This window comes from Bactrocera tryoni, chromosome 4 (genome assembly GCF_016617805.1).
Source record: "Bactrocera tryoni isolate S06 chromosome 4, CSIRO_BtryS06_freeze2, whole genome shotgun sequence".
Classification (NCBI taxonomy): Eukaryota; Metazoa; Arthropoda; class Insecta; order Diptera; family Tephritidae; genus Bactrocera; species Bactrocera tryoni.
The window spans coordinates 75,154,026-75,175,547 of NC_052502.1; the positions used below are offsets into that span (position 1 = coordinate 75,154,026).

Sequence of the window (21,522 nt, forward strand, 5' to 3'; positions counted from 1 at the left end):
AAAGCTTTTGCACTTACTGCTGCTGTTATCTCGCTCTCACGCTCAACTACTTTCGGCTCGCTTGAACACACAAAAAATATTGCTAGAAAGCATTGCGTTGTGCAAACAATTTCACGCTTTCCCTACTCCCTTTTGCCATATGCCGTTCTCTGCTCCGTTTTTCGTATTTTTCTCTTACATTTTTTGCTAACAAATTTTCGAATTTCAATAAATACTACAAAACTAAATTTAATTTTGCACAACTTATAATTTTTACTAATTTTCTTCAATGAAAAATATTTTTTGCTTTTTTTTAATTTTTTGTGTGACTAGTGGTAAATTTCAATTTCATTTTTCAACACTTTTTGTATAGTTAATATTTTTCAGCTGTCTCTCTTGCACACATAACTACAGCTTCATATATAATATGTGTATATAATTTATGTAAATTTTTTAAATATTTTTTTTGCATGTTTTTAACTTTTTTGCTGTTGTTTAGTTGAACTGCGGTGTTTACTAGTTGTTGCTTACACTTCATGCTTATTTATCCTGCTTTCCTTTCACTAATTTCACGCTCTCAACTCCTGCTCTATCTCTCACATATTTTTGCGCTCGCGTAAGCGCGAGCAAAGCTTTACTTCTACTTCTCTTTCATCAACACTTTGCTTGTGCTTGCGCTCCCGTTCTCTTTCACTACCGCCGTTTTGCCTTCTCTTTCATTTTCCTTCACATTCTTGCTGTTTTTCCTATAGTTGCTGTTGTTTTGCTTCTTCTTCTTAACCCCACTCAAGTTCACTTAAGCGGTTTTGGTTTTATTTGTCTTAAAGCTAACTTGCAACACCCTGTTGCCGAGTGTATAACCGTTGAGTGATTGTATTGCCACAACCGCTTCGTCGTAATTCGTCATGGTCACGAAACCGAAACCCTTGCATTTGCTCGTCTGTAAATCACGTATAACCTTGACCGATTGGACGGCACCGAATGGGCCGAACAGCTGCCACAAAACATTCTCCTCCGTTTCGGGTGCGAGGTTGTAAACGAATATACACCAGCCGGAGCCGGTCATTGCATTGCCGGGCAAAATCGAATTGGCCAAGAGATCACCAGCCAATGGTGAGTATCTAAATCCGAAAAAAAAATTGTGAGAAAGAGAGAGAGAGGGAGAGTACAAGATAAGTATAATATAATGAGAGTTAGCTAGTTTATGATTAGAACAAATGAGCGCGCGTGTTTTAAATACATTAACTCAGTGAGCGCTTTTGAGTTTTTCACTTTATAGACTACGAGAAAAATACATAAATAATTTGTTTTTATTATTTTTTTAATTCTTATGCTGAGTTCGTTGAGAGAAAGTTGATACTCTGTATAAATAAAGATTAGTATAAATATTTTGGAATAAAACAACTGAATATGAGATTAAGAATGAGTGAAAATATGAGTGGTAATCTTTGGAGTGTTCAACCTTCTAAATTAGAAAAGAGAGCAACTAGATTATGAACAAATTGGTCATAAGGAAATAAAAGGAGATATAGAAAAATAAAAAGTAAAGAAGGAAATAAAAATAATTACATTTGGCATATTGAATTAATATTCAGCATTTCAGTGAGCAGAAAGTTCAAATGAGTATTAGTGAGTAAAACTCAGACTCAGTCCAGATACATATTTATTAAGAGAGGAACAGCCAACAAGGTACATTGCTGCACTCATTTGAAGCTCACTGGTGCTTGGAGAGCAATTAGTTATTTCAATATATGACAGATAGAGCGACTTAAACGCACCATTGAAAATATAGTTCACGCGCTCAAATTTTAACTATTGATCTTTAACTTTTTAGTGACAAAAATCTATATGCAATTATGAAGGATTTGTGCAAAGCCAGCACAATTTTAGCTCTCTTACTCTCTATTTTTTCTACCTCTATCTTTTATATTTGTCATTTTTTTCTATTTTTGTAAGCGAAAAGCCGAAAATTTAATTTTTGTGTAATAAAAAGCCGAGTAGAATTCTGCTCAAGCTTGCATTTATACTCAAAGAGTTATTCCGGGAGGTAAAGTATTTCTGACTTCCTGCAGTTTTTACAGTTATTGCTACTTTTATTAATTTCTCTTTTTATATTCTGTCTCTCTATCTCTCTCTCTTTATACAATATTTGCTCTTTACTGCATAGTTTTCTCTCATAATACATTTCTTTGACAGGTTTTCCATTCATTTTTTAATAAAAAAAAATAAATAAAAAAATAATATAAAAAATAAATTAAAAATATAAAAATATATAAATATAATATAAATAGCTGAGCATCGCTGGCGTTGTTTAGAAAAAGTTGTCGCTCTCTTATTGATAGTTCTCTTTAAACGTAAAAATACTCTCGTTAAGTTATATTTTAGTTATATATAGCACTACACAACCCTGCCGAGCGGTTCTATTATTTAAAAGAAACTAAATATTTAAAAATTTTTTTAATAAATTACAATTTCTTAAATCACACAAATCTTTGCATGCCTTTCTTTTGATAATTAATTATAAATTAAATGCAATTAGTGATTGTAAACAGTTAAAACAACAAGTACATACAGCAACAGTGTTAAAAATTGTCGAAAAAATTTATAACATTTTTATTATAAATAAAAAATAATAAAATCATAATTTTTTTTAAACAAAAAATAATAAAACATAATTTTATTAATTAAATGTATTTCTGTTTAAATATAAAAACAAAAAACCAAATTAAAAAAAATTAATACAAAAAAAAAATCAAGTGTAAGTATGCTATTATACAAGCGTAGATGAAAATGTGTTTTTAAGAAGAGAATTTTTTAAAGTCCTACGTTTTCAAAATACTTTGTATAAGAGCGAAATGCAGAACTTTAACTAAAAAACCACCCAGAAACCGAAAAGAACACACATTTAGTATAATACAGTGTAACTATTGAAAGGCAGGAACGCAAAATTTAAGATTATAGAGCGGTGACAGTCGAAAGCCAAGGGGAAAAGTTAATTACTAGTACAATTATAGCAAATTAAATTTCATTTTTCAGAGCTAATGATACACTGAAAAAATTTAAGGGCAAAATTTACTGCATTAACATTGAAAGCAAGCACATTTTAAAAATGTTTTGATATTTCTTTGATGTCAAATTTACCGTTTTTTTAGATTAGAGTCAAAGTTTTAATTTTAAATAATATATTCAATAAAACTTTTCGTCATATTTACTTTTTTTTTAGATAAGATGGTTACTCTTTAGAAAAAAATATGTAAAAGCTTTAATTTTTTTAACACTTTTTTAATGCTTACTTTTTTGAAATTAGAGTTGCCACATAAGAAAAAAATGTATTAAAGCTTAAAATATTTTTTTAACTTTTTTTAAATTAGACCATATTAGAAAAAATATGTAAAAACTTTAATCTTTTTTTTAACTTTTATAATATTTACTTTTTTTTAAATTAGAGTTACCATATCAGAAAAAACATGTAAAAGCTTTAATTTTTTTTTTAAATTTTTTAATAAAATTTTTCGTTCTCTCTTTTCACAATAAGTGTTCAAATTTAAGACTTTTTAGTGTGTCAAATAAAATTTTGAAATTGAAAATCTTTTAGTGTATCGAATAAGATAGAAAAATTTAAAATAAAAAAAATAAACTGTCTTTGAAATTTTTCTATTTTTATAATTTAAAAAAAAATATTTTTTCACACAAATCTCGTTTTCTTTTACTTTTCTACACACAGTTGCAATTTGTTGAAACAAAGGTTTATAAAAATATAAATATTTTAATAATAACAAAAATTATTCACCTTTGCAAACCCTTGTTAATGGCTAACATCGGGCTTTTTCCAATGCTAAAAACGAAATCGGTAGTTTTTCGGTCAATATTATTATTTTTTCCACAAAATTAGAAGAAAAAGAAAAACATAAAGAAGGAAAAATTAAATGAGTACGGTTTTAGTAAAAACAATAGTAGCGAAAAAAAGTTGCGGTTAGTATGACTGCTGAGATCGTTTCAATTTCGTAAAGGTCGCAAACTATCGTTTTTTGTTTGAAAAAAATTATTAAATAATTCTAATTTCAGATTTTTTTTAATTGAAAAATGTGTTTGGAAGTACTTTTTGTATGGTTTGGTTCACATTTTCAGAAATAATATACAGCTAGACTCTGTGAGGAAAATACGGAATTAAAAACTATATGAAAAAATAAACAATAGTGAGCTTGATATTTGAAGCTATTATTTATTGAAAATAATATATGTTTGAGTTAAATTAAAATTTGAAGTACCAAATTAGAACTATCGATTTAACCGGTTATTTGAGGTTATAAAATGGGCTTTAAAGTTGCAAAAACGCTTTGGTGCTTGACTTGGCTAAACTAGCGCTTTACTAAGAAAGTAATTTAAATGAAAAAAATTTTAGTTTAAAGCTATTTTTCATAGAAAAGATTGCGCTGTTAACTCACAGCTGTAATTTTTTCACACTCTGTAGCTTTCACTACGCTCAGCTGTACTTAAAAGCTTGCGCACGCGCAACTAACTGGTATGCGCACCTTGTCATACTATGTATTTACGCTTGCACAAAGTTTTTCACATTGTCTACAATAAATTTCGAACTTTCCTAAGCTTTCACTTCATGGCACTTACCTTATACGTCCAGCCGATGGCAGTGCGCCAGCGAGTCGACGCGTTGCGGCAGCCGCTTGTGGTGTCAAATAAGCGGCCAATGGTGGTGGGAGTTGAGCTTTGGCGCTATTGCTGGGATTATTGGCAAATTTAACAGTAATTGGTTCGGTGTAACCTTTGGGCGTTTTACCATTTAATTCCTGTATAGCGCGCTCGGCTTCGTTGCGTTGGTCGAAACGTATAAAACCGACACCTTTCGATAGACCTATGAAAAGCAAAACGTAATTTTAATTATGTTTTCCTGATAAAATTAGAGCAGAGTTGACAGAGAGCGCTTAAAGTGACAGCAACGGAAGGTGTCAAAGCTAAAACAGCGCATGGTTGGAGTCTGCACTGTATTGAGCGCCATAAGCTGGTGTGTGTATCAGCTTATATAAAAGCTCCCACAGCGCTCTGCGGTCTAACTTACTTGTATATTAAAAGCTTTACTCACCAGAAATATTATCACAGAGTATACGAGATGTAATTATCTTGCCATATGATGCGAATAGTGCCTCCAAGTCTGGTTGTGATAGATTTTTGGGAAGACCCGATACATACAAATTAGCACCCTTTATTGATTCCGAACTTGGACGGGCGTATGATACTTTAATCACTTTATTCTGCAAACGCAAGCCATTCAATGTATTAACGGCCTTCTCAGCATCCTCGGCGCGTACATAGTTAACAAAACCGTAGCCCAAGCTTTGGCCGACTGCAGCGGAAAGAGAGAGAGAGAGATAGTGAGAGACGTTAAACGGATTGAAACATAATTCTATAAGTTTGAGCTTAACGCATGTTACCGAATTAAAGCGGTGGCTTACCTTGCTGCAATGCCGGATTGAGTGCGGTCAACGAAGCTGGCAACACTGTAAAAATTATTAAATAAAAAATTAAAATTAATATTTTTAGGCTACACATTACGAACTAGTTAATTTTTAGAACAAAAGTAACTAAATCTTTCCTAAGTTTTACAAAAGTTGCTAATTTTTACGTAAGTTTAACACAAGTAACTAATTTTTAATTATGTAAGTACATTAATAAAACATCCTTGGCTTTACTTAAACAAAAATTACTTATGTACATACTCAAGTAAAGCTTAAGTTTCGTTTGAGTTAAGCTTAAGTTTCACTTAAGTATTATATTTTATTTATATTTATATTTACATATATTTATTTTTTTGCTTAAGTGTATTTGTTTTTTTCGCTGAAGCTAATGAAAGAAAATTCAAATAAAGCTTACTTGAGTGCTTAAGTTTTGGTTAAGTAAAGCTTAAGTTTCACGGATTTATTTTACTTTAATTTCTAAAGCTTAAGTTTCGTTTAAATTAAAGAACGGAAAAAGCAAACTTACTTAAGTACATACTTAAGTTTTGTTTAAGTAAGGTTTAAGTTTCACTTAAGTACTTAATTGTATTTGAAAAAAAAACTCCAATTAAACTTACTTGAGTGCTTAAATTTTGGTTAAGTAAAGCTTAAGTTTCACTGAATTATTTTATTTTAATTTCTAAAGCTTACATACATACATATGTTTCGTTTAAATTAGGGAACGAAAAATGGAAACTTACTTAAGCACTTAAGTTTTGTTTAAGTTTTACTTAAGTACAAAATTGTATTTGTTTTTTTTCATACGAGCTACTGAAAGAAAACTCAAATTAAAATTACTTAAGTGCTTAAGTTTTGGTTAAGTAAAGCTTAAGTTTTTATTTTATTTAATTTCTTTAAGTTAATTTATTTTTCGCTAAATAAATGAATGAAAAAAAACTAGAAATTTGTAACTTAAGCACCCAAGTTAAGTTAATACTAAATAGCTAAGTATTACTTAAGTTGCGCTTGAATATTTGAAATATAGATAAACTTAGCTTAAGCACAATTTGTGTGTTGCGCGATTTTTACACTTACCGCTGCCAGTTTTCACACAACTTGTGCTAAAGCTTCACTTAAGCACAACTTAAGTGCTTTTACTTACAGAATAATTAGTGTGAAAAAAGTTGCATATTTACCCAAATTACCTGAGGCTTTGTCGCGCACAAGCTTGCAACTCTCCAATTCGCCAATGCTCGAGAAGAGCGAACGCATCTCTTCTTGCGTCATTGTCTGTGGCAAATAGTTCACAATCAAGTTGGTGCGCGACTCATCTGAGCTGCCATCGACGGAGCCATTGGCGCTGCCATTCTTCACAATATCCATGGCGTTGGTCATTTTCTTGCCGGTGCTTGCTTGTGGCGTTTGCTTTTTATTAACGGCTGTTGTTGCTGCTGCTGCTGCTGTTGTTGCGGCGCTTGCTTGCTTTTGGGGCGTAATTTTGAAGTTCGCTCTCAACGGTTGTGTGCGCTCGAACGCGTGCTCTCTCTTACTCGCCTAACTCTTCCTTGCTGTTGGCGCACGATCTATGATCTGCCTACACACGCACTTTCTCGCTTTTGAACTATGCACGCTCGCCTGGCTATCTAACTGTATTGTTTGCTTAGCGCTTAGTTGCTTTATTTGTATGAATGATTTGTTGTTGCTTAGTATTTAGTCTCACTGCTTGTTTAAATGTCGCTTAAATTTAATTTAATTTAAATATTTCTTTTATAAGAGCTTTGATTGCGCTTTGCACAAGTCCCGTTGGAAATTAAGTATGTAAGTAAGTAAGTATGTATGTAAGTTAGTTTAAGTAAGCTTTCGCTAAAAATTATCTTTACACAAATTGCAAATAGTTTTAGCTTTGCTTATTTATTTACTTTCTTTCTTTGTTTTTTTGTTTTTTGACTAGAAGACTTTACACTGTGTTGTTGGCGTGGAGCTTTCGCTTGTGGCCACTTTGAGCTTTCGTGCGTTTTTGGTAGCTTTCGCTCTGCGTTGCTGCTTGGTGTATGGGTTTTAGATCAACTACGATCGTTTTACGCGCGTTTCTTTGTATGTGTGTTTATGAGTTTCTTTCGCTAAAATTTTGCTTTTTAGTAAAATTGATTTTTCAATGATTTTTTCTTTTTGGTTTTTCTTTAGTTAGTTGTTGTTGTTTAAGTTAAAAGAGTAAATTTTGCTAATGATTCTTTATGTTCGTTAAGTGTGTATCTCTGCTTCTCAAAGGATTGTTCGTGTATTGATTCGCCTTTGTAAGTATATATAGTATATATATATTATAATATTTGCTTTTTTATTATTTGTTTTTGTTTTTTATAAAATTGCAAAAATGCAAAAAGACAGCAATATTTATATTTTTATATAATTTATATTCTCCGCTCACTAAGATTTATTTAAAAATTTGCTTTTATGTTGTATTAAGTTCTCTCTTTACTCTCTCTTTTTCTCTCTTAACTGCTGCGGCTGTTGGTGCTGTTGCTCTCTTGATCTGCTGGTGCTTTATGGAACATTGGTATTTGTATGTCACGTTTTTATATTTATATATAGATATATATATATATATATTGTTGTTGTTATAAACTGTTGGTTTTATATTCTCTTTGTATAAATTTAATATGATTATTCGTTAGCTCCTTTTTATGGATATTTGTTTTGCTCTGCTACTATTCTCATTAGTTTAGTATAGTTGGTTTTATTTGGTGGTGTAGATTTGCAAGATTCTCTTGGATCTCGATTTACTTCGCCGCTCTCTTGATTTTGCTAACTCACAGAGTTTCTACTCCCTTTTTGACAACTGCACGATTGCGCTCACGTTGAAATAATCAATCTGTAAGGAGAATAAAAGAAAATTAGTCTCGAACTACATATTTTTTCGTTTTAAGCCAGAAGTGGCACGCTACAGTATTAGTAATTGCCTTAGTAATGGTAATTATTATTGTAATGGTATTTGTTTATAATGGTAATTACATTACTGGTATTAACCATAATTTCAGTAATAATAATTAAACGTGTTGTGATATTGGTAAGAATATTTGTACTGCTTTTAATAATTGCCAATAACCATTACTATTGTAATGGTAATTATTATTGTAATGGTATTGGTAATAAGTTTAGTAACGATAAATGCAACGTGTAATGCTAATGATCGTAGTATTTGTTCCGCTTTTAATAATGAAACTGAATTTTTAGAATGAGTCCCATCACTTAAGGTGTAAAAGAATTAATTACTATTAATTAATTAATTACCATGGGTAGTACTAGTATTATTATGAAATTCATATGAATTTTAATAATTGTAATAAGATTATATGAATACCAATATGTAAATTTTAGCGCTACTGAAAGTTTTACAAATAGTAATGGTAATGTAATGAAAAGTCAACAATGACAATTTTTCTCATAGTAATGGTAATGTAAAAAAAAGTTTAGCAGAAATTATAAAACAAAAATTTATCGCAAATCCTTTACATTTTCAAACATTATGCAATATTTGTAATAACATCGAAAATAATAATATTTGAAGTATTTGTGTTGGGTTTATGAAGTAATTTAAAAAGTAATGGTATGTAATTGATTTTTACAGAAAGAGTATCGTTAAATATTTATTTCGAACGTAGAAAATTACTGCAATTTTGCATTATTATGCAAAAAGTAAACAACAAATGTGTTACCCAAGGTAATGGTATTGTATTGAAAACTCTAGCTATAATTATAACAATGACTTGTGGTAAATACTTAAAATTTTCAAACACAACGTAATATTTTTGGTTAAAAAAAGTAATTTTAGGCAATCCTAATTGTACTGTCAAGTAATTCAAAAAGTAATCATAAGCATTTGTTAATTCCAGTAAGATTATCGTAAATTTTCAAACACAACGTAATATTTTTGATTAAAAAAAAGTAATTTTAGGCAATCCTAATTGTACTGCCAAGTAATTCAAAAAGTAATCATAAGCATTTGCTAATTCCAGTAAGAGTACCGTAAAATAGTTGTCTGAAATAAATAAATTACTTGCGATTTTGTATTATCACAAGTCGAATGTAAGCCCCTAAGACCATCCCCCGCTAATCTACCCACCCACACACACATATGTACATATATGCACGTATGTGTAATTACTGTTTTTAATATAATTAACAATTGATCAAATTGTTTGCCAACATTGAAGTGGAAATAAACGTTCCATCATGACTTTCAAGAAGTGCTCAATCAGAAAATATATGCACTTGGACAAGTATACACATACACCAACACACCGTAAGTACACAGGCTTAAGCATATTTAATCAACAACAACAGCACCGGCAAGTGTAATGCAATACGGGCTATCAGGGCGCAAAGCAAAAAAAAGCAGACTGCGTAGAGCGCAGTGGGAGATCCCACGGCAAAAGATGTAATTAAATGAGGAGAGAGCGGTGGTGGGGGGTATGCACTGACATATGCGTTTGGGCGATATTAGTGCCCACATGGGTATTAATCAACTTTTTTATGCTTCATATATGAGAGTGTGTGTATGTGTTCAGCAAGTTGTTTGGGTTAAATAACAACCCTTAAAAATCACCGACAGCGCGGCCGCATACAAACCCTCTTTTATTTATTTATCATTTTTTTGCTTTCGTGTTTTTATTTTCGATTTTTTGTTTTTGTTTTAAGCATATGCGGATTATGACTTTAGCGCCAGCGCTAGCACACAATGCCAACAGTGTGCGCTTTTGTCTCCTTTGTTTTTGTTTTTTTTTTGTGCGTTTTGTTTTTGTGCCACAAATGCAGTTAGTTGCAAGTCTTCCTATTGTTTGTGGTTGTTGGCGATATATTTTTTTCTTTCCATGTATTTTTGTGCAATTGTCGGGAAGTAATTCACTAATTCACAGATAGATTTCATTTCATTTGCTTTGTTGGCATTTTTTCCGGTTTAACTGTTTTTCTTTTGTTCCCTCTCTTTTGAAACACAAGTGCTTGGAAAACAGGCGGTTTTTAATTAAATTTGTTGCATTTTAAGCCTAGCAGGGAAAGGTATTATGAAGAAAGAGTTAATTGATTTTGATTGTATGTAAGTCAAAAATTATATTCGAAATTTTCGGAGAAATGCATTTACTATGTTGCTAATTAACATTTACATATACACTTAAGTGCGCCCACTAAAATTTTGGAAAAAAAAATTTTGCAACAAATTAAACACTATAAATATCGCATCATTTAAGCATAATTTTAAAATTTTTTGTTAAGCACTTAAGTTTTGAACAAGTTTCTTCGAATTTTGATAGTTTAGTTCCAATTTATTGTTAAACACATGTTTAAATGTGCAGAATTTTGAAATTTTTTGCTAAGCACTTAAGTTACTACTAAGTATTTGATTAAGTTTAAATTAAAAAGTAAATTTAAAGAAAATGTCTTCGAATTTTGACGTTTAATTCCAACTTTTTGTTAAGCACTTAAGTTTTTGTTAAGTATTAGATTAAGTTTAAAGTAAAAAGTACGAAAAAAATAATTTAAAAGTTTTTAAGGTGTCTTTTCAAGTTTTCCTCGATTCTTTTGATGCCTGATTTCCAATAATTTTTAGCTGTTTCCAATTTAATTCCAACTTTTTGTTAAGTATTACATTAAGTTTAAAGTAAAAAACTACGAAAAAAATAATTTAAAAATTTTTGTGTGCAGAATTTCGATTTTTTTTTTGTTAAGCACTTACATAACTGCTATTTTTAATTAAGTTTAAATTAAAAAGTAAAGTAAAAAAAATTAAAAAATTTTGTTACGTATTTGCATAAGTTTCTTCGATTTTTAATGGTTTATTTCCAATTTTTTGTTAAGCACTTAAGCACCATTTTTGCAGAATTCTAAATTTTTTGTTAAGCACTTAAGTTTCTGTTAAGTATTTGATTAAATTTAAATTAAAAAGCAAAGTAAAAAAAAAAATTAATTTTGCTAAGTATTTGATTGAGTTTCTTCGAATTTTAAAGTTTAATTTCAACTTTTTGTTAAGCACTTAAGTTTTTGTTAAGTATTAGATTAAGTTTAAAGTAAAAAGTACGAAAAAAATAATTTAAAAGTTTTTAAGGTGTTTCTTTAAGTTTTCCTCGATCCTTTTGATGCTTAATTTCCAATAATTTTCAAGCTCTTATGTACATATGTATGTACATACATACATACATACATACATACATACATACATACATAATTTTAATGAAAGAGGTGATTAAAAGCTAACAAATAGTAAGCATTTGCGGTAGGTTTTTTTTAATATTTTACTATAAATAGCCGAATGTAATTGGCAAGTACCATTTTAGTAAATTTTTCATTAAGTGCTTAAGTTTTGTTTAAGTTTTTATTAAGTATTACACATTTTTTTATCAACTTTAAATTTTTCATAGAACTGGAATGATTTACATATATAACTTTAAAAGTATTATTTATTGAACTTGATTTCTTCATAGAACTTCTGTGCTTTAAATAATATGCTAAGTAATTTTTAGGTAAGTTTTTTCAAGTATAACATATTTTGCAACAATTTCCATTTTACTTAATTTTTCATTAAGTGCTTAAGTTTTGTTTAAGTTTTTATTAAATATTACATATTTTTTCAAATTTGATTTTTTCATAGAGCTGGTGTATCTTAAATGACTTTCAGAGCATTACTTCCTTAAGTTTTTCTTAAGTATAGCATATTTTTTTCATAAAATTGAGTTTTTTCGTAGAGCTGGTGTATTTTAAAAGACTTTCAGCGTATTAATTCGTTAAGTTTTACTCAAGTTTCATGCATTTTAAAATTGCAAAATCCTAGCTTTTCGAACATTTTAAGTTCTAAAATAGACTTTTAAAAAATTTCGACAAAATATTAATCATTTTATGTGAATTATTTATGCTTTAATAAATAAAATCGCCTTCACTTCGCCTCAACTACTTGCCACAAGTCCTTACATAGCTGCTCCTTTTCCGATTTGAATAATTTCTTTTGTCTTTCATTATAATTTTCCACTTCAGCTGATTTACATTTATATTTCCAACACCGTTTATTACATAGAATACATAGATACACACGCTTACATACAGTCATATCGGATTTCTAATCAGAATTGCTGTGTGGCATGCAACTAGCCAGCCAAACCCGCTGGCTTAGCTGCTGCCTTGTTGGACTGCTCGTTAACAGCGCCTGGAGCAGTACTGTTGTGCTGCATGCAGAATGAACCTAACTGCTTGAGTGCAAGTGTGTGTATGAACGAAGGGTTGCATGCAACATGAGTTCAAATGCACACACACACACACAAATTCAGTGATATATGATACAATAGCGTGCTATGCTTTGTTGCTAAGCTCAGTTTTGTCTATTCTGTGACTGCCCTCTTCGCGCTGCTGTTGTTGCTATTGTTTTTGCTATCGAAATAGTCAAAATACCTGGCTAGAGTCCTTGCACATTTGATTGCTCGCTTTACACGACAACTTTGACTCGCTCACACTCTCACATGCCGCGCCTTTGGTTGTTGCATTTATGCCTCCTCCCTCTCTCTGCATCTCCCTCTCACACACATTGCATCGTTCGTATTGCATTTGCTATGCTACAACAATCGTACAACAGCAACAACGACAGCTGTGACTTCATAGACAAAACTTCACACACACACACGCACACATATGTACATGCGCTCACGCTAGCAGTTGAACAAAAATGCATAACTGCAGTTGAGCTGCGTCTAGGCGCGGAGTTCAATGACCTCACCACATCTACTTTGTCCGTGTTTTGATGTAGTGACTCTCGCGGCTGCCGGCACAACGACCAGACAAACAAACGAACACACATACATACATATACAAGCATATGTAGATATGTATATTTGATCGTTATCCTAATTGAGATATCCTTGCATGCACATTATTGCCGTTGCTTAGAGAAATTAAATAAATTTCTTGTGCTGCAAACAGACAGACCAATGCACACATATATCTTTACATATTTATGTTCGTTTGTAGTAAATGCTCAGAGGTGTGTAAATATAGTTTATATTTGTTTGGTTATGTAATCGGTTGTAATCTCAAGAAATACGAGAAGAATAGCAGTTGTAAATACATACATATGTACGTACATATGTATATACAAGCTTATACATATGTATATTTATATATTATTATTAGAAATAAGTAGAACACATACACGCGCCTGCGGATAGATTTCAAAACTTTTTTACGATAAAGTAATTTTCTTAATAAAACAAAAATCGGAATTTGTAAAGTTTTGTTAATTTAGCTATTTAAAAGTTTTTATATGTAGAAAAAAAATTGGAAGTTCATAAAAAAAATTTCTTTTAAATTTTTTCATTTCTTTAAAATTTTTTTATGGGAAAAAATAGTTTGAAAAATATGCAAAAATACAAAAACACTATAGTTAATAATTAATTTACAATTTTAGGCTTATTTTCCATAAAAATATATCGTATTAATTTTTTTTTTAATTTTTTTCATTTCAAAATTTTTTTAAATGAAAAAATATTTTTAACTAATATTAAAACATTAAACAAATTTTAATGGCATACTATCATGTGATATTTATATTCAAATTACTGTACTATCTAACCTATTTTGTACGCTAGAAGCAGCGCCTGCGGATAGGCTACATAAGCTTCATAAATGTTTTAATTTAACAAAAGCAAGTTGACGTACCCATATATGAGCTAAAAACTAATTGCTGAGCTGTTTTATAACTTGCAAAGAATGCTTTAATTCGCATACAGTGTGTATAATTAGTGTGCGTACGAACAACCAACATTATGCACATAATAATAAATTTAATTTTAATGTTAATGACTTTGTATTTTGCAGACAGTTTAGCAGGGAGACAGAAGTTTGCTTGCGAAGATTATAGAAATACATATGTATGTATATATGAAGATAGATAATGACAATAATATCCCTTCATCTCCGTGCTCTCCAGCACCCACTCACACCCTAATTTATTTATTTAAATGAGTTTATGGAAAAACTCGCATTATTTGCAGCTGCTTAGATCATTATTTACTAACAGCAGAGCAACCTTAAATTACAGCATAAAGAAAAAACACATTTCATAACTGTGACAACTTCAATTTTGTCTGATTTCCATCGCATGCGATTTTCATGCAGATAAATCAGCCGAAAACGAGGGTTGCTCTTGCTGTTATAATAGTTTTTTTAAGCTAATTACCACAAAAGCATAAGCGAATAGCACAGAGTACTATATAGAGCTGATAAGAGTTGATTTTTTCTTTTTCATTTTTTAAAATGTCACTATCTCACTAGCAAAAGGAAGTAGAACGAAAGTCTGGCTCAAAAAAAAAATATCTCGTTTTGAAAAATTTGCGAGGGTGCGAAGCTGCTTATCGCATTTTATGCGCGTGATTTGTTGATTTAAGGGCTGTTCAGCTGCGAGCTTAGAAGCAATCAAGCAGACAGCCATATGCTTACATACATACACCATATTTCATATATGTAAACAGCATGTGTCGGGCACTTGATACACCAAGCAAAGTGTGGCTATCGCGTGCAATTAAAACTTTCATATCCCCATTTCATCTTATTCCTCTCTACGAACTATTTATTTGCAGTGCTTTTTCCAATGTTTTGTCGCCGCTGGCACTGTTTTGAGCGTGTTATGAATTCGTATGCCAGCTGACAAAAAAGCACCTTTAAACGCAATTGAAAAAGGTAGTTTGAAAACATCTGGTATTCAGATTTTACTTTAAGCTTTGATAAGCTTAAAGCTTATTTTATTTTATTTAAGAACAAATCAAAATTCATATAAAACTTTCCAACAAAAGAGATTTAGAAGCAACAAAAACTTTTTTAAAATTTCAAAAGAAAACAATTAATTAAAATGCTAATTAAAAAAATTATTATTTTTATTTTTTTAAATTTTCAAAAAAAAACTTAAAAAATTGAAAAGTACTTTAAATTGAAAAAAATTAAATTTTATTTTTTTATTAATTTTTAATTTCTTTCATTAATTTTTAATTTATTTTATTAATTTTAATTTTTTTAAATTGCTTTTTTGAAATTTAAAAATTAATTTTTTTAATTGAAAAATAATAATTAAAAAAAAATAATTTATAAAATTAATTTAAAATTGAAAATTTCTTATTTTTTCAATTATTTTAAAATTTAGTTTTTAAATTTTCAAAATCAAAAATAAATTTTTAATTTTTTTTTAATTAATTATTATATATTTTTAATTAATTTTAACTTTTAATTAATTTATATTTTTTCTCAATTTTCAAAATAATATATAATTTTTTTAATAGTAGTAATAATGTATTCTAAATGTTTAATAATAATAAATTTTTTTTAATTTTAAAAGTAATATCTTTTTAATACTATCTTTCCCGAACCACTTTTTCAAAAAATTATATTAATTTATCTATAGAAAAATATATTCTCAATTAACTTTAATTTTAGAGCAGACTGTTTCACTTTTAAAAAATGTTTTAAAATATTTAGAATCAAAGTCCTAGGAAGCCCCAAAATGTTCAACGCATAAAACTTAAGAAATTTTTATTGTTAATTTTGAGAGTCTAGTTCCTAAGATTGCAAATTGTTTCTTTCACTCTCAAGCATTGCTTCGACATGTGGTCACATACAAAGATGCAGAATTAAAAAAAAAAAATTTTTGCTAAAATTGGCAACATAACCTAAAACAAGATTAAGTTCCTTACAAAAGACAGAAAAATTGCACATAAACAAAAAGCTGTCATAGAAAAAACCGCACAAAGGTGTTGCATAAAAATGAGGTCAAACACAACACGCGGGCTAAAGTGTCAATTACAAAGCCCACCGTCCCACATGCGCAACGCCAAGCCCGCATTTTCTACAGCACAGCAAGGTGACGCCACATTTAAGACTTTTTGCTTTGCTCTTTACACATTTTCCTTGTTTCTTTCTACGCGACTGCTGTCTCCAGCGCTGACTTCATTTTATTTTTACTGAAATTATGTGGCCGCCTTTGGGCTGGTTTGCTTAAATTGTAGCACTTTGTTGCAATTTCAACTCAGTCCAACACACGTTTACCCCTTTTCTGATATCTACTAGCGTTAAGTCAACAATTGCGCTGTTCTGCATTTTGTTTTCTTTTTCGTTGATATTTTTATGTGTCACTTCAGCTTTTGTGTTTGATTTTTCACACTTCTTTGGAGCGCATATACTTTTTTGTCGCCATTAACTGACTTTTTTAGCCTTTCAATTTTTTATTTCGAATTTCTTTTCCTGCGCTTTATTCGTCTTGCATTCTGCCGTTAGATCCCCTTGTTGTGCTTATCTTCCCTGCGACGTGTCATCATCTTTTGTGCTGTTTGTTTACACCCGTCGCTTGCCATATTTACGTTCGCTTTACACACACGGCGTCTCCTTCGCTGTTGTTGTCGGCGTCAACTCTACTGCTATGCACTTCATTTGTTCGCCGCTTTGCTCCTTGTTGTTGCCGCAATTCTATTCACTTATTAATTGTGACTTTCTCGCATATGTTCTCAAGGATCGGTGCATCCTTTTGACATACCATTGGCGCATGAATTATGCGTTTTCCACAAAACTTCTTGTTTTTCACCTTCCTTACTCACGCACTGCTTTATGTGTCTGACGTATTTTTCATTTCTTTTATTTATACCTTTTCGCATATTCTTCCCTCGCTATTGTTTTGCTTCCCGCTTGCGTTCATTGACCTCACACACTGCCCGAGTGTTTTATGCTGCCGCAGCAAGTCTGCAACTTTGTTGCGCATTCTGCTGTCGTCTCTTCGCTAGCATTGCAACTGTGTCGTCGTCTGATGGGATAGCAGTGGCTCTTCGGAATATGTTTTGTCGAAGTGGTGGTTTTACAGTGGCATGCTTACAGGCACATGAACGACATGGTACCAGCTGTTTCAGCGACTTTAATATGAGCTAATGATGCGATAATAGACGTGGGCACTGTTTAACGAAATGGAAGACTTTTGAAGGAAGAAAGGATATGTGGTTCCAATATTTCTAAGATTCTTATCTTGATTGAAAAATTAAGAAATTTTGAGAAACTTTGCTGTGAAGTGTGTTTTACTGGTGCGATTTGCCTCAAATTAAACAGTAGTTTACTTAAGACTCCTCTTAATATTACAGAACACTCTAAATGCAGGTATTGTTTGAGTTTTCAATAAATTTTTGTTATACTTTTTCAAACTTATTTCAAAATAGTACTAAAAAATACAGTTCTGCATCAACATCTACGAGCGAAATATAAATTTAAAGCTTATTCTTCTTCTTTACCGGCGTTATAGTAATATCATTAAAATATCATGGTCATTAAAACACGGAAGCTTATATGAAGTAACGCCTTGAAATAGGCAACGGTTTGCGGGTTTTTGCGTAGAATTTGCGAATTACATAAGAAAACCAGTATAATCGTATAAGACATACAGTTAGATTCAGTGGAAGATTTTATACCTAAATTTCTAGGTTTACTACACTTTATAAAAGGGAGAAAATACTTCATTTCATTTATTATTTTAATTTTTTTTATTGCAATAGGAGCTTAGACCTATATGTAATTAAAGAAACTGTAATACACCACAGTTCTAATCACTTTACAGCAAAATTTGCATACAAAATTTGAAATTCGATCAATATTAGCTTTTTTTTACAAATTGTCGCCTGAGGATAGGTTTTAATGTAGCACTTTTCGCATGGAAAATCAGTTCAAGAGCGTAAGTAGTTGAGAAAATTAAAATATGAAACAGATTCAGTAACTTTACAAGAAAATTGGCACTAAAAATTGTAAAATTCAAGCACTTATAACTATTAATACAATTTGGCGCCTGGGGATAGGCTTCACAGCAAAATTTTGATTTTGCTTAAATATTATAAAAGTATTTTAATTTTACCGAGTTTCTTTCCAATTAATACGCAAAAATAAGCATATTTTTTACTTTCCGCACATTTGCAATAAACCAAAATTTTTATATTTTCAGCTCACGTGTGAACTAGGCATTATATCCTATGTGAACGCCATTAAAAATACACATCAACCAACTGATACATTTGTACTGCCTTTTTCCAAGCACATTTGCTTTGCTTTGCCAAGATTTTTCCACACATACATTCACATGCAATGTCAGTATGTCCTTAGTGCAGGATATTTATAGCTTTTCAAATAGCTATAATGCAGCCTTATAACAACAAACACACACACATGCTAAGTGGATACACAAATATTTCATCACATGTATTTATACACAGTGAGCGATCAATAACACTGAATAATTAAATGGCAGACAAAAAAGTATGTACAAAAGCAGAAAATTACGCTAAAGGAAGTGAGGTTATTTATAGAAGGATGTGCATAAGCAGAGAAGACTTCTGCAGAAAATTTAAATTGCTGAGAAAAAAGAAAACTTAAATTGTTAAGAAGTATATCTTCTTCTTCTCTACGGTCTTAGAAACCGCTTACGATGTTATAGCCGAGTTTTATATTTAAAGATTTGAAAGTTTAAAAGTCAGTTTTTAGAAAACATTGAAAAAGTCTTGAGAGCTTGGTTTGAGAAAGGCTTGCAAAAGCTTTAAAAAATTTTATAATTTCCTTTTTTTTTTTGTATTTAACATTAGCATTAGAAAATCAGCTGTGAAATCAGATATCAAGCTAGATTTAAAATTAGTCGAGTTGAGAAATCTATTGAGAACACAAATGGAATTTCTTTGAAGCCTTCCTCTGAGAGTGGATTGTAAAAAATGAGAAAAAGTTTTAATTTATTTAAGAATAACCAGAGAAACGTTTGGAATCAATTCGGAATACATTTGCTTAATTTAAAGTTAACTTTAGCAAACTTGAATGTGACTAAGTCTGGATGAATGAAAGTGTTAAAGAAAATTTAAGAAAAGTTGTTCAATTTACTTCAGAAATTCGTGAGCTGAAAACAGAAAACTGTTGAGAAATCAATTGAAGATAGGATTCCGTACTCAAGCTACAAACATTCAAGAAACTTTAAGTCAGGAATAATCAAAATTTTGTTTGAGAGTGAGTTGAGATAAGTTTCAGAACTGTTTAAATATGAGTTCGCTTAGAGTTGAGTGGGGCTAAAGGAGTTAAATTGAGAAATAATAAAACAAGGCTTTCGAATGTAGGTACCTGTCTTTAGCAATTTGTATTGAAGACTTTATTGGATTTAGTATTGACTTTAGGGCTTAGTTATACAAAGAACCAAATATACAAAAATATATTAGGAAAGGTATAGCATATTGTCCGAGAAAAGTATTGAGCATTGCTGAGAAGGGTTTAAGATATACATACTTGAGAAAGTTATTGCGAATAAAAAATGTCACTTTGGCTAAAAATATTGCAGATTGTTGCTCTTTTAATAGAAATGTTGGCGAGAAGTCGAAAAATATGGTAAATTTGGTTTTAAAAAGGCATAAGAATGTTTGATACTTATTTGAGAAATTCTTGAGAAATAGCTGAGAGGAAAGATACTTAGTTTTAGAAAAGTTATTGCAGCTTATTGCTAATTGTATATAGAAATATTGGTGAGTCAAAAGAAATATAGTAAAAAAAAAAATATTTCAAAGTGGTTTGAGAACGTTTGAGAAATAAGAAACCTTGAGAAATAGCTGAAAAAGTTATTGAGAAGAAAGAGAGCTAAATATTGTTGCTTATTGCTAATTATTGATAGAAATGTTGATGACAAGTCGAAAAAATATAATAAATATGGTTTGAAAATAGTTTGAGAACCTCTGAGGTTCAACTGAGAAAACCCTAAGTAATACATAGTTGAGAGAGTTATTGAGAACAAAAGCTATTTTTCGAAAAAATATTGCAGCTTATTGCCAATTGTTGATAGAAATATTCATGACAAGTCGAAAAAATATAGTAAATATGGTTTGAAAATAGTTTGAGAGCCTCTGAGACTCAATTGGGAAATCGTTGCGAGAGTTATTGATGCTGAGACTTAATAGAGCAAGATTTCACATTGAGTGATACTTATGTTCGGCCTATTTTTAGCTTAAAAAACACTACGTAACAAGGAAGAAACGAAATCTCTAATAAAAAATAAATATTATTCGGCTGCAACCTGCTTGAGAAATACTTCAGCTTCATTTTAAAAACTGTTGAGTATGCAAATTGTGTTTTGAGACTGCTTTTATAACGGTTTATAGAACCAATGCGTCCAAAAACTATGCTTATACAAATCAGGTCTGTTTTTTACAGCAAGTAGTAAACGTAAAACAAGTCGCGAACAGTAGAATAAAGAATTTTCCAGAAATTTAAAGGCGTGTCTGCCTTGCTCGGCTCTACAACGCCACCGCCACCGAACGCAAACAATGAAATATGACAACATTATCACAAAGTAGTTGCTGCCATGACAAGTCGCTCTTTTTGCACGTAATTCGAAAAGCAAAAATTTAATACAAAAACAAAAATAAAGCGAGCATGCCGAGCATGACAAAGCAGGCTGAAGGCACGCGACCGGCCAACGCCTGACAGACTGCTTTAATATTTAATAGTAATTTGCGAGTTGTTGCTGTTGTAAAGCGGTGACAGCGTTTATTTGCACATTTTATTGTAATTTATTTTTGCTTTCTGTGTTGTTTTTGCACTTTGATTTTCTGCCATTTTTATAGCGCCGCAAAAAGTAGCCAACATGTTGTCATAATTTATTGTTGTTTTTGTGAAAAGCAATTGTTTTTGCTCGGTTTTGGCAACTACTAACGGAAAAACTTTTTCGACTGCCTCTCCCTACTATATACATATTCTTTATTTTTATTATCCTCTTTGTGCACATTTCCTTCTATTGCTGCCTTGTATGCTAACGTTTTCGATACACACACATACAAGTAGATATACAAATTTTGTATTTTTCCTAGGCAACAAAAAGCATTTCCATTTCTGTTTTTGTTTTTGTTGTCATCATTGTTGTTGCTGCTGTTTGCTTTGCTTTTTCCCGGCAGACAGATAGTTTCCTTGTCACCGTCAGCGCAAACAGGCTGCAAGCAACCCACGCCCACCACCACACGGCACCCCACACCACTCCGCAAGTCTAAGCTTCAAATTCACTACCCACTCCCCCAACCGCCAGCAC

General features: G+C 31.0%; 1 protein-coding gene and 1 long non-coding RNA gene across 5 annotated transcripts in view; both read right to left on the bottom strand.

Moving 5' to 3' along the window:
* Positions 1 to 605: 605 nt before the first annotated feature.
* LOC120773549 (ELAV-like protein 2) lies at positions 606 to 7,799 on the bottom strand. 4 transcript variants are annotated; one of them, XM_040102510.1, is made up of 6 exons: positions 6,635 to 7,799; positions 5,448 to 5,492; positions 5,078 to 5,338; positions 4,606 to 4,849; positions 3,770 to 3,814; positions 606 to 1,100 (listed from the first exon to the last, which is right to left on the bottom strand). In XM_040102510.1, the coding sequence occupies exons 1-6, from the start codon at positions 6,822 to 6,824 to the stop codon at positions 776 to 778; spliced, it is 1,110 nt and encodes a 369-aa protein (XP_039958444.1). In that variant the 5' UTR covers positions 6,825 to 7,799; the 3' UTR covers positions 606 to 775. The 4 variants fall into 4 exon arrangements, with proteins under 4 accessions (XP_039958444.1, XP_039958443.1, XP_039958446.1 ...); XM_040102509.1 differs by having other exon boundaries at positions 6,626 to 7,799; XM_040102512.1 differs by lacking the exon at positions 3,770 to 3,814.
* Positions 7,800 to 7,999: 200 nt separating this feature from the next.
* LOC120773551 overlaps positions 8,000 to 21,522 on the bottom strand; it is a 65,485-nt gene continuing 51,962 nt past the window's right edge. The window contains exon 3 of the long non-coding RNA XR_005705183.1: positions 8,000 to 8,298. This is a non-coding gene — a long non-coding RNA (uncharacterized LOC120773551). The remainder of the gene's footprint in view (positions 8,299 to 21,522) is intronic.